Genomic DNA, 14029 nt, shown 5'->3' on the forward strand with positions numbered 1-14029 from the left:
TTTCTTTCTTTCTTTCTTTCTTTCTTTCTTTCTTTTTTTGGCTGAGTCCTGCTACATGCAGGATCTTAGTTCCCCAACCAAGGATCGAACCCGTGCCCTCTGCATTGGGAGCATTGAGTCTTAACCACTGGACTGCCAGGGAAGTCCCAGGAGTTCAGTTGTTTCAATCATAGCTCTTAAAAAAGTACTACAAATGACCTAGTTATTTAGTCGTAGGTGCATTCTTTTTCACTGGATTTTTAATCAATCTCTATTCAGATACATTTTTAAATGACACAATGCTATTTAACTGTTATTTTCAGATCTTCTGTCATCAAACCTTGGCTATTCTCTTTCAAAACTCTTACCATTCTCTTTCCTAAATCAGCACTATAATTGGAAGCATTGCATTCAACCCTCCCTATCCACAATTCCGTATCTGTGGGTTCTGCATTGGCAAATTCAACCAACCTCAGATTGAAAATACTCGAAAAAAATTCCAGGAAGTTCCAGAAAGCACATTTACATTGTATTAGGTATAATAAGGAATCTAAAGATGATTTAAAATATGCAGGAAGATGTGTGTAGGCTATATGCAAATACTACTACCATTTTACATAAGGGACTTGAGCATCTGCAGATTTTGGTATCTGCAGGCAGGGTGCGGGTGTGTTCTGGAACCAGTCCTCTGTGGATAACAGATACCAAGGGATAAATGTACTTTAAAATCCTGCTTAGAGGATTCCCACACAAGAAGTTTCCCCCTTAATCACACATCTAAAATCTAAACGAACAGCCAAAATGTTCTCACATTTTTCTAATTCTATCAAAGTTTCTTTTCCTTTTAAGATAATTTATTTCCTCATAAAAGTTCAGGCATAATTGCTGATGGAAGGAAATAGTGAAATATTTCAACAGTATTCAAGTTGGTCTCAGGGATTGGAGAACGATGCAAAAGAAATAAAAATCTCTTATTAAACCTAAAAGATATTGAAGGAGAAAAAAACTAACACATGAAACAATCAGAAAGCAATTAATTTAAAAATTATTGCACAATATTTAAAATAATTCACTTTAAGCTCCGGCCATTTATTACACTCTGGATTATAATGACTTTTGCACTTATAATCATTCCTACCTAGTACTACACAAGAATAAGAACTATTTTTATATTTTCTATTTTTCTATTTCTTGCACAACTCTAGACACAAAGTCAGCAAGTAAGGAATAATTTCACTTTGCACTCATTCAATCACTTGGAAGCATTTCTCATTTTAATCTTTGTTAGAAAGAAGGAAAAATGTATTAGTGATAATTATTTTTGCTTTATTCTTGAGATTAATGAATGAATGAGCCCTAATTTTATACAGCTTAAAAACACCCATACATTTAATTAATCTTTTAATTCAGTTATAAAGAATGGGAATCACTCACTATAGTCTCAACAGTAGCATTAAGAAAACTAAGTGCCCATTTCAGTTTCTTAATGAGGCAATCACCAGTAATAGGAAAACCTCAAAAGATTCAGATTTGGCTCAAAAATTCCTTGAAAACCAATCTCATATAACCATCTAAAATAGCACAAAACAAGGCAGAAGGGCCTCCCCGGTGGCGCAGTGGTTGAGAGTCCGCCTGCCGATGAAGGGGACACGGATTCGTGCCCCGGTCTGGGAGGATCCCACATACTGCGGAGCGGCGGGGCCTGTGAGCCATGGTCGCTGAGCCTGCGCGTCCAGAGCCTGTGCTCCACAATGGGAGGGGCCACAACAGTGAGAGGCCCGCGTACCGCAAAAAAAAAAAAAAAACAAGGCAGAAGAAGAAATTCTCTGGAAGATTGTTTGCAATATCCATAAAAGTTTAGGCTAGGGCAGCCAGTTTCTGATTATATGCCTTTGGATGTATGTTTATTGAAATTCTTACTATAGTATATTTGCAGAAAATTGTCTATCTGCAAGTGACTTTTCTGCCACTCACTTGGGCCACTTTTTTGCAACTCTAATTTGCAACTCATATCTACCCTGATAGAGATACTGCCTGGATTGTGCCATTCTCAAACAACAGATTTCTGTTTCATTATCTAAACCACAAATAAAGAAATCATCAAATGCTGTGTCACTGACAAAGTACACCTTGAGCAATTAAGTGGAGCAATTAAGCAATTAACATGGAGCCAATTATTTGTACTGAACATCAACCATGCTACCTAGCACTGTGCTGGTGTCTTTAAAGCACCCTAATATTTTTGTTTTTGTTTTTGCGGTACGCGGGCCTCTCACTGTTGTGGCCTCTCCCGTGGCGGAGCACAGGCTCTGGACGCGCAGGCTCAGCGGCCATGGCTCACGGGCCCAGCCGCTCCACAGCATATGGGATCTTCCCAGACAGGGGCGCGTACCCGTGTCCCCTGCATCGGTAGGCGGACTCTCAACCACTGCGCCACCAGGGAAGCCCTGAAGCACCCTAATATTTTTGAATACTTCATTGCTTTTCAGTGAAAACAAGAAATGATATTTTGACACCTGGTTACTATTTTATTCTAGTTTTTACTAATAAATGACTACCTTATCCATTCCTTTTTTTTTAGGAATTTGCTATTTCAACTCTTTGCAAAGCTTTCATGAGGTTGATTATAAACATTACTACCGCCCATTTAGACAGAGATGGTAAGAAGGAAAGAACACTGAACGAAATGGCAAGTTCCCTTGCTAAGTCTGAAGGCAGAGTGTCATTCACTTCTGAGTTTGAATCAAGTTAATTAAAACCTGCTAGAGGCTGGGAAAGCCTAACCTCACCAGTAGTGCTACTCATACAAATTACAGAATATTTTACTCCGGAGGATATCTTTGTGAGCTGCAAAACAGCAACGTAAAAGCAGGAAAGAGAAGAGAGCTCTACGATTCAAGCCCATTTAGTGTATCCAAAATGCTTCTGCAGTTTCATGCCAAGCTCTCTATACGCAGTTCAGTCCCTATAGAAAAATTTGAATAATGCTGAAAAAGAAGTACATTACCTTAAGTATTGCTACTTTGTTATCCATGGCGGTTAATGTATTGTATTATATATAGGAATCATTACTACTGTTATACTCATTAAAACCACTAAATCACACGACCATTTTAAACTGCTGCAGTAGGAAAAAAATGTTCAGATTTTTACAGTATTGTATTCTGGCACCACACCAAAAAAATGATGTACTGTACTACTTAGGAGAAAAAAAACGTGAATATGAGTTCTTGTACTTAAGTGTATATTTCTAATTTGTGTGACAAATAAAAGGTATTTCTTTCAGACTTCAGAATTTTAAAAAAGCCCTACGCTATGTCTGTCACAATATAGAAGCTAGCCATTGGCCTAAGCTGTAGCCTGCACGGTTGTTACACATATATTCATGAGTTTAGTACAACATGCTTTGTGTTGGCAATTTTAATTTCAATAGTCTATTAATCTTTTAAATACATTAAGCATGTCCACCCCTGCTGCCAGAGTCTCCTGCCCCTTTGATTCTCCTTCCTTCTTAGCCAACTGTTTTCTCCCTAGGGCTTGAGGTTGCGGTAGAGTGATTCCTGCCAATAGGAAGGTAAAGAAGTTTAGTTAAAATTACAGAGTTGTTTTGTAATTGCCTAGTAACACCACTATTTTCTATTCTTAAACTTGGTAAAATCAAGCATAAGTGCTTTTCAAACAGATCACTGTTGTTTTTTCAAACATTACCCGAATTATTTAACTCATGAATCTGGGCTTAGTTTCAAGTGGCTTTGGTGGAGACAAGACTCGTCCACACTAGGGCTACTTCAATGATGAGTGTGAGGTTCCCTCAGCCCTCCACCACATTTCTCCTACAGAGAATCACCCACGGAAGGTAAAGGTGAGAGGGCAAATAGGTGGGGATTGAGAAGACAACTTAGTACATTAAGTAATATGTACAAAAGTCCAATCTGGAAATTCCTTTTTTAGGAATATACCCCAAAGTTTCTTTATATAGTAGGAGTTAACCTCAAGATGGAATAATCATATTCCTCAAAATTTCCATTACAATTCCAGCTTCCAGATTTTTAAATCAATCATCATCCATCTTACATCATTTCTTTGGAATTAATGCACTGATTTCCCATGTACTGTTATTAATGGCTCAAATATTTGTTAACATTTATCGAGCATTTGCTCATGTATTAACTCATACAATCTTCACAAAAATGAAGCAGGGTATTTATATGACATAAAATAATGTCACAGAGGCAATTTTATGTTTTGTCTTAATAAACCTACCCTCCACCGATTTGAGATCCTCAATACAAGTTGAAACCAACATATTCAGTTTTAATTAGATCCATTTGCATTATGGCCATTCAGATGGGCTTTGTGGTGCTCACTTGGCACTTCTCCAAAAGGTTTAGCCATCATACTTCTGATAGAAGGAGAATGGGTGAAGGAGCCCCATGCAGTCATAAAAGATCTGAATTACACAAACTAGAGCCTAATTTAAATTTATTCTCTCCTAGAGCAGAATATATAAAGTGGTAAAATGTAGAGTGAGGAGGAAACTGAGAAGCAGAGATTGCTAACTTTGGAAATATAATAAGTATATGATAGCAAATATTTATTAAAAACTTTCTGGGTTTCAATTACTGGGCTATGTGCTTTACTATCTCATTTAATCTTCAGTTACACTGTGTGGTAAGTGGTATTATAAAATAATTTTCTTTTTTAATATTAAAAAAAGGGGGTTTCCCTGGTGGCGAAGTGGTTGAGAGTCCACCTGCCGATGCAGGGGACACGGGTTCGTGCCCTGGTCTGGAAAGATTCCGCATGCCGCGGAGCGGCTGGGCCTGTGAGCCATGGCCGCTGAGCCTGTGTGTCCGAAGCCTGTGCTCCGCAACGGGAGAGGCCACAACAGTGAGAGGCCCGCGTACCGCAAAAGAAAAAAAAAAGGAAAATGAGTTTTAGAGAGCCTAAGAATGTGCTTAAGGGCACAGAGTAAACAGTACAATCAGGAATGGAACCCAGGTATCATAAGTCAGTTAGGTCATGTGCCCCTGTGAACAGACTAAGATGAATATTTGTGTGCAAAATGTTTATTGAGGAGTGCTTTCAGAAACAACCCCTATTTCTGTGAAGAGAGTAGGACTGGGCAAAGTGTGAATTTGTTTTGTGTTGCAGTTTCAACAGAGGCCTCAACCAACTCCATGGGGATTTCTGGAGCTTCAAGTTGTCAAGCCCACATTCAGTCAGTCATCGAATGTGGGTTGCCCTATTCTGTTCCCATGGAAACTTCAGAGGAAATACAGCTTTCCTACAGTTCTCACGAACTGTCCAAAATTTAAAAAAGAAGAATGACAATAGGTAGTAAGCACAAAACCCTCCCTGTTTTTGTTTTTTAATTAATTGAAGGCATGTACTTTTTTAGGATGATTAATGCTACCTGAAGATCTATACCAGATAGTTTATGTCCTATCAACTAAAGTCCTATCCTAACACCTTAGGATTTAGATATCATATACAATAAAAAGGGCACAATGCTTTATTTCTTTTCTCAGTAAAGTGAAAATTTATATACTCACATAGATAATATTCCAAATTGCTATGAGCCTCTTCTATATGTAAGATGCCTACTTCTTCTGCCAGAAACAAATGGGAACCAACTATAACAACTGAATTGTAATCCCTACTTCTCAGCCTGATGGGGCTGTCTTAAGACCACTAAGAACAGCTACCCTAGGGTTAAGCAGTTCTTCCAATTAGAATTGTTCTCCTTTCTCCAAATTTCAGGCTAAGTGGATTATTCGCATTTGTCTTATTTTTCTTAATTTTATTTTAAAAATTTTATTGAAGTATAGTCCACGTATAATATTATATAAGTTACAGGTGTGCACAATACAGTGATTCACAGTTTTTAAAGGTTATACTCCCTTTACAGTTATTATAAAATGTTGGCTATATTCCCCATGTTGTACAATATATCCTTGTACCTTATTTATTTTATACATGGTAGTTTGTACCTCTTAATCCCCTACCTCTATATTGCCCCTTCCATCCCCCCACTGTAACCACTAGTTTGTTCTTTATATCTGTGAGTCTGCTTCTTTTTTGTTATATTAGCTAATTTGCTGTATTTTTTAGATTCCACATATAGGTGATATCATACAGGATTTGTCTTTCTCTGTCTGACTTATTTCACTTAGCATAATACCCCTCCAAGTCCATCCATGTTGCTGCAAAGGGCAAAATTTCATTCTTTTTTATGGCTGTGTAGTATTCCATTGTATATATATACCACATCTTCTTTATTCATTCATCTGTTGATGGACACTTAGGTTGCTTCCACACCTTGGCAATTGTAAACAATGCTTTTATGAACACAGGGGTGCATGTATCTTTTTTGAATTAGTTTTTGGTTTTCTTCAGATATATACCCAGGAGTGGAATTGCTGGGTCACATGGTAGTTCCATTTTCAGTTTTTTGAGAAACATCCATACTGTTCTTCACAGTGGCTGCACTAATTTACATCCCACCAACAGTGTACAAGGGTTCCCTTTTCTCTACATTCTCACGAACATTTGTTATTTGTGTACTTTTTGATGATAGCCATTCTGACAGGTGTGAAGTGATATCTCATTGTGGTTTTGATTTGCATTTCCCTGATGATTAGCGATATTGAGTATCTTTTCATGTGCCTGTTGGCCATCTGCATTTCCTCTTTGGAAAAATGTCTATTCAGTTCTTCTGCCCATTTTTAAATTGGAATGTCTGGTTTCTTTTTTGATGTTGAGTTGTATGAGTTGCTTATATATGTTGGATATTAACCCCTTATTTGTCATATCATTTGCAAATATTTTCTCCCATTCAGTAGGCTTTTTCATTTTGTCGATGGTTCCCTTTGCTGTGCAAAAACTTTTAAATATAATTAGGCCCATTTGTTTATTTTGCTTTTATTTACTTTGCTTTAGGAGACAGATCCAAAAATATATTGCTATGGTTTATGTCAAAGAGTGTTCTATGTTTTCCTCTAGGAGTTCTATAGTTTCTAGTCTTACATTTAGGTCTTTAATCCATTTTGAGTTTATTTTCTTGCACATGGCGTTAGAGAATCTTCTAATTTCCTTCTTTTACATGTGGCTGTCCACATTTGTCTTATTTTAAACTAGCATATGTAAATAGGGAAGAGAGTGCTCATAAGAAAAATATGAAATTGGAAGAAGAAATAATAATTATGTTGCTCTGCATTGCTACCTCTTCTCATAACCAAATCTGCTCTTGCATATTGGTTCAATTAGGTAAATCTGATTATGTGGGTAGCAAGGTCCTATTTACAACAGGGATTTGTTTGGCATGACCATCATTCATGTTTTAAGTGCTACAGGGACTAAATAGCAAGACAAGCTCAAAGTACAAACAACAACATAAAAATGTTTATTATTTTGCTCCAGCAGAACATTTTCTAACCTACAGCTTCCAATCACCTTTTACTGTGGGTGATGTCAAAAATACTTATTGCACAAGCAGAGATCTGTGTTTCCTTTGCCACCGACAATAAATCTTTAGTGTCTTCTCCTGATACGCATCACTCCACTTGCTCTCAAGAGGCACTGTATGTCTCTTGCTCTCCCCCTCACCTAACAAGGTCACTTTTGAGTGATGATACAACTTACGGCAAATATGTATAGGCACGCACAATAATTACTATCTACTGTTAAGTATCTTGTCAGTCAACATTACAAAACTCTAAAAAAGTTTGCTTTCCAAACTTAATATAATGTATACATAAACTTAATATCACAAGTATATATGTGAATAAGCCCATCTAAAAACAGATTTCTGTCCTGTCCTCTCTGTTCATTATTGCTATAAAGTTATAATTTATCCAGAAGGTACATATTTGATAAATTAATTTTAGCTTCAGAGAAATCTCCTCTTCATTGAGAGATAATCTGGGAACTAAAGAAAATAAATTGCTAGTTGATGGCATTCACCTCTAGCTTACAAAACCAAAGCTTTTTCTCAGTTAATGAGAAAAATAGTGGCAAAAATATGTATAGTGGAATTTTATTAATCCTCATTAGCCTTTCTCAACAGGGGTTCTATGAGTGCCTTAAGACCTTTGGAGGCATCCATTGTATATGATAAGCTAACTTCTCACCCAAGCTTCATGCTAGTTGTGTAGCATCCTTGGGAGAATGAGAAAATAATTCCTTAAATTACCTTTCCTGTTCTCTGGTTCAGATAAAAAACCTCAGCTGAAAAATCCTGTTTAAAAAAAAGATTCAGAGAGGTTATACAATTTGCTTGGGGCCAATCAGTAAATTCAAAAGTTGATAAGTGAACCTGGTCTTTTGACAATGAAGCTGGGGTAAATTACATAATGAATACAAGGCATGTGTTATTCCAAATTTCAGGCATCACATTTTGTTTTCTTGAAGTGTCAAATTAAGATACACAAAAAAATTCAGAAGCACATTTTAGATTAACTCTCCTAAGTAAGATAAACCAAAACAGATGCCTATGAGTTTTAAGCAAAACAAAGATAATACAAGTTTTAAAAAGAAAGTCACAGTCTTCAATCTCTGTAACAAAGGAATTTCTAAACCCATTCAAGTAAATATGTAATAATATTATGATGACTTAAAATCATGATGGAGGTCCTTTCCATTTCAGTAATTTAGTGAATCCCCTGTGTCTCCCTTAAACTTAAATGCAAAAACGAAAGGAAGGAGAGAGGGAGAGAGGGAGGGAGGAAGGAAGGAAGAGAGGAAATCGTCCTTGGAAGTAACTCAGATCTTTAAATTAAAAAATGTTTTTAATAAAGGCATTATAATACCTTCTGTATATGATTTATACCCTTTGGATTTGGTCATCCCTTTCTTTGAGTCAGCACTACTAACCTTTTCTCTGATTTCTATTCTAGCTCTCTGGTATTTTTAGCAGAACGAATAGAGACTCTAAATCTGTTGGCCATGCTTTATGTTCAGAAGATATTATCCCTTAATAAATGTCTGGCTAGTATTTAAAAACTAAGGAGATGAATCCTTTCCATATGAGTGACAGAATGAAAATGTTTCAATTTAGATATAAAATATTTTTGAATATCATGAGAAAAAAGGAAAGATAGAGGACACAGGTATCCAGAAACAGGATGAGAACACAGGAGCTAAGAAGGGTTTGGTATATTATCACATGACACTTACATGTCTGAGATGACTAAGAGCTGCCTGTGAAATAGAGGATGACAGGTAGTAATTATTCTAATGCAATACATTGTACACTAAACAAGGATGGCTGGGATAAAGTGTCAAATGCAGGTCATTAATGATGACAAGGGCTGGATTCAGCTGCAGCAGCTGTCACCATCCCAGGTGGGTGACCATACTGCCATAATCCCTATCTCTAAGGAGGTCCTTCCTGGGAAAGCACAAGCCAATACTGCAGGTTAAAATATATAAATAATATACACACAAAAACATGCACATAAACTCTCAGTGCCCTCAATGCCCCAAGAATTTACTTCTTGGTAGATTATATCTTTACAAGTCACTAACTCCAGTGTAATGTAAATGAAAACTTTGGTATCATCAAACTGAGTTTAAACTTTACTGCTTGCCAGCTGTTTAACCTTTTCTTAACATCCTATGTGCATAATGGAGAATTTACTCTTTATGAGGACTATAGTGAAAAATGAATGCAACATAGCTGATACATTGAAGGTACGGGATAAGTTTTGGTTATTTCCTAAGCCACTGAACAAGTTGGTCGAATCTAAATGCTTTCTGTTAGTGAATGTGTATCATTCCTACAAAGATTTGCTGAAAATACATCAATTTACAAATAGTATAATTTATGAATTATGGTCTGATATTTAAAAAATAAAGCACATAACTGATGACTATATTCAAAATTTTAGGATTAGGAAAGGACTAGAACAGCTATCATATCACCGCTGTCCTCTTTGAATATGCATCATTCCAACTAAGTCTATAAAACTACTAGAAAACTTCTACTCTTAAAAAAATTACTCAATATTCATTATTTTATTCAGTACCTGTTCACATTCTTCTAAACTAAACAGTCATCCTAAGACTCTGTTGGATCATCAATCTTAGTAACAGCTGTAGAAAATAGCCAAAAATTCCTGTATCATATCTTTACTTATACTCTTTCCCTAGTCTATTTAAGACTTAAGTAGTTACTATTTGAACCATTCCTTTCAAAACATCCAATATCATCATTCACATTATTCTTTAACACTTTATTTCCAGATACAATGGTTCACAAGAGCCCACAGACCCTCATCTCTCAGTTATTCCCTGTCGACTTGTGAAAATCCTACTACCTTAGGAGAAAAAAAAAAACTACATCTCCAGTAGCTACAGGTCTACATCTCTTGAGAGAATTAAGCTGATGAAAATAGCTGGAGCAAGTTAATAGCTTCAGAATTTTACAAACCAAAGCTAATATTTCTTCTTCTCCCTTTTCCCTCATTCCCTCTGCTGACCCACCCTCCATCGTAGATTATTCCAACAGTCCTTCAGTTTCTGTATATTTCATATTATCAAAAATGGCAAAGAATTGGAAAATAAGAATATATGCCAATGAGAGGTTGGGATGCTAATTCTAATTTTAAAATTAGATGTTAATTTTAATCCACAAGAAAAAATACCCAGTACTAAAGTAGGAGAAAACTGATCCTCAGTCTCTTAAACACAGTTTCAATTACCTAAGGAGCCTCTCCAGTCTTCATGTCCAGGTGTGATTTTTTTTTTTCCCCAAAACCCAATATTTCTTACTTTCTCCTGAGCATTTCCAACTTTTTCTTCAAGCTCAATTCCAGGGCACCATCCCCAGGTGCTCTCTCTTCTACTTATTCTCCCTGCCACACATCTAGCTCCCCTTAGTAATCAAGTCCGGTTAGAGGCCCTTTTTCAACTATTTCCCATTCCGATGGAAACTCATTGTTCCTTGCCCTGGTTGGTGCCCTCACTCAGTGGTTCCTGCATTAGCTCAGCCTTCTGTTCTTTCCTTCAATCTATCCGTGTATACTGCCTGTCATGAAGCTAATACTCTTTAAAAAAATGTTTTCATGAGGTCCTAATACAGGACTAGAAAACAAAATTCAATAAAATGATTTGTCTGGTGGGGCAAAAGCCTAAAAGCTTGAGAAACAGTACAGTGAAATATTTGCTGGATATTGATTGCTAAATGTGAGTCTAATATACTAGATCCCTCAGAAATGGATATGATGTAGATTTATTCCCCATTATGTTCCCACTTGTAGCTTGGAAGTGATTAAAACAAATAGTTGAGCCACTGTCCTGGAACAAATGTGAACTTTTCTGCCTTCTCTACCTATACAAATCCTTCAAGGTTAATTCAAATCTTTCTTCCTCTGTAAACTGTCATCTTACCCCCTTGTCTGAAGTGCTCTTCCCTGATAACTCAAATAGCAATTAATGTCTAGACTGTTCATTTGGAAATTAATTAGGCAACACATTTGCTCCATCTCTTGTTACTGCCTTGAGTTGATACTTAAATATTTCATTATTTTATTTTCTATATATGTATTCTTGGTCCTTTGAATAGATTAAAAATTTATGGAAGACTATGTACTAACTATTTTGGGGTCTCGAAGACTGCTTAAAAATACAGGGTTCTCAAGAAAAAAATATTAATTTTATTTTTATGCCTCACCTCATTTTTTCAAACTACCATTTGTTTGAAGTGGAATTATAATTGTGGATATATATATATGTACATATGCAATTATATATATTTATACCATTCTTTGCTGTATTCATATATAGTATACATTATCTGTAATACCTTTGTGTATGCATTACTAAGAATTAACATAAAGCAAAAATATTCATTCTTCAAATATGGTATTTATCAAAAGCAGCACTACCTTAGATTTCAAGGCCTTACAATGGTAGAGAATTGGATTAGAAATTAGAATCCATCCAGATTGTACAATTGGCTTTACTTTTTCTTTTTAACTGAAATTTGCTTGCTCTGCTTTGAATTATAATGTTTGAAGCTTTACTTTATCCTCTGCCCCAAATAGATCATAAATTTCTAGAAGGTTAGGGACTATCTAGTCATCATTAAATTTTTAAAAATGTTTCTCTTAATTCAGATAAAAAGAGACTATTGACAAGATTATATTTCATTTTCCTTTCAGTCTAATTTTACTAAAAAACATTTCAACCAAAAATTCAGAAAAGACAAAAGTCAGAAATGTGTTTAAATGCATGTTTTCCAACACACCAAAAAGAAAAATTCTAGCATTAATAATTTTTAAATTCAAAGAGATATTCACCTGCAATCTTATAGGCCATATATTACAATTTCATTAATGCCATTCATTATTCCAGTGTTTTCCCCATTTCTTATTCCTAAAAAGATTTCAAAAACAAATCAGTAAATGTTTGTAAAGAACTAGAAGAACTGTTTACTAAAAATATAGTAACTTAAGCTTTGAAACATAGTTTATATGGATATTATTCTTACGTCTTCAGTTACATAAATTTGTCTTATCATTACTATTAATTTTGATATTAGTATTTTTATATGAGAGGGAGTACAGAGAATGATACCTTGGAAATAAGGGAAATATTATTTCTTGCAATTTGGTAAAAAGGTATTTTCTCAGCAAAATAACAACAGCAACAGTAATAATGACAATGTCAGCATGTCATGACAATGAAAGTCTTTCAAGATGCCTGATCAAAGCAGCTTTATGATGAGGAAACCCTGGCCTCCCCATGTGAAGTGAAAGGAACATAAGGACCACTTACACTGTGGGCCATCAACCTACAGAAGTTCAACCTTCAGTTCCCTCTACTTACATGCTAGTGATTTGTCTTAAAAGTAACGGCTGGAAGCCTGTTTGCTTCAATTTTCACTAATGTACCTGAGAAGACACTTTAAAAACCATTTCAGTGGGCTTTTTGGGGATGATTTGGGGCACGCTATTTGCAGCTAGATCAAGGGATAAATTTGACAAGTGGAATCAGTTGCTTCGTAGATCAAAACGAGAGCTTGAGCAAGAGAGAATGATCGAGGAAATACACAGTAAATTCAATATAAATTTAATTGAAGTCGCAAATGATGATGAAATAGTCTGAAAGCTAGATATTAAGAGGGATTCTAAACAATAAATTATTTGACTGTGCCAACAGTATCCTAATCTAAAAATTATGACCTTTCTATAGTGAATATGAGTTTTGATATGAAGCACATTTGGAAAACATAACTTGGCATTGTGTCATAATCTTAGCCTCTGGATGGAACTTTTCTTTTTAGTTTGATTTTATGGATTAGAAATAAAAATCAAATTTTTAAAGTTTTATATTAAGAATAACCTGTCAATATATTTTCTACCACTAATTATATTTTATTCCTTTTTTTTAAAAGAAACTATATGTTTTATAATTGTTCCTAAACCTTGGCCCCTGCATAATGTCTGTAGGTGCCCCCAAATAAATCTACAGATAATTTTCTGACCCCAATATTTACAAAAATGTGAGTAAAATACTTAACATTTATGTTCTGGATATTTTGTATTTAAATAGTCACTAATGATTCCTATGTTATTTAAATAGTTGACTATTAATTCCTATTTCTATGTTTGACTTTGCAATTTAATTTCATTCTTATAACTTTCTCAGTTCAGTGCAAGGGTCTATAAACTACAACTAAAGCACAATTCTGAACTGCGGTGCATTATCTGTATAATTGGCAAATTAGTTTTAAGACATAAAGCATAATTAAATAGTACACTAATTTTCCTATAACCTATTTAAAGTTCAAAGTTAATAACACTCACTCACCACCTCTCTGTGTGATGCTGGCAACTTACTTGTCCTTTCTGATCCTCAGTTTCCTTATCTATAAAATGGAGATAAGGAAAGTGAGCTGTTTTGAGAATTACAGTAACACATGTAAGGTCATTAGTACAGTGCCTGGCACATAGCTGCTGCTCTAGTGATTATGCTGGTTTTTCATTACTGATGATGATATTATCAATGACGACAGTGTACACTGACTTCCATGGAACTATATTTT

General features: G+C 35.4%; 1 protein-coding gene across 3 annotated transcripts in view; it reads right to left on the reverse strand.

Annotated features, from left to right (window-relative positions):
• ANTXR2 (ANTXR cell adhesion molecule 2) overlaps window positions 1-14029 on the reverse strand; it is a 212511-nt gene that overhangs the window by 77130 nt on the left and 121352 nt on the right. Inside the window, exon 17 of one of the 3 annotated variants that reach the window (XM_027087435.1) lies at window positions 13805-13852. The exons of the other annotated variants lie outside the window; for them this stretch is intronic. Coding sequence (XP_026943236.1) covers window positions 13820-13852 — 33 coding nt within the window. The 3' untranslated portion in view covers window positions 13805-13819. Of the gene's footprint in view, window positions 1-13804; window positions 13853-14029 lie in introns of those variants that run through there. 3 annotated transcript variants of the gene reach the window in all.

Source organism: Aethalodelphis obliquidens, unplaced genomic scaffold (assembly GCF_003676395.1).
Source record: "Aethalodelphis obliquidens isolate GAN/ISIS:26980383/991018 unplaced genomic scaffold, ASM367639v1 scaffold59, whole genome shotgun sequence".
Taxonomy (NCBI): Eukaryota; Metazoa; Chordata; class Mammalia; order Artiodactyla; family Delphinidae; genus Aethalodelphis; species Aethalodelphis obliquidens.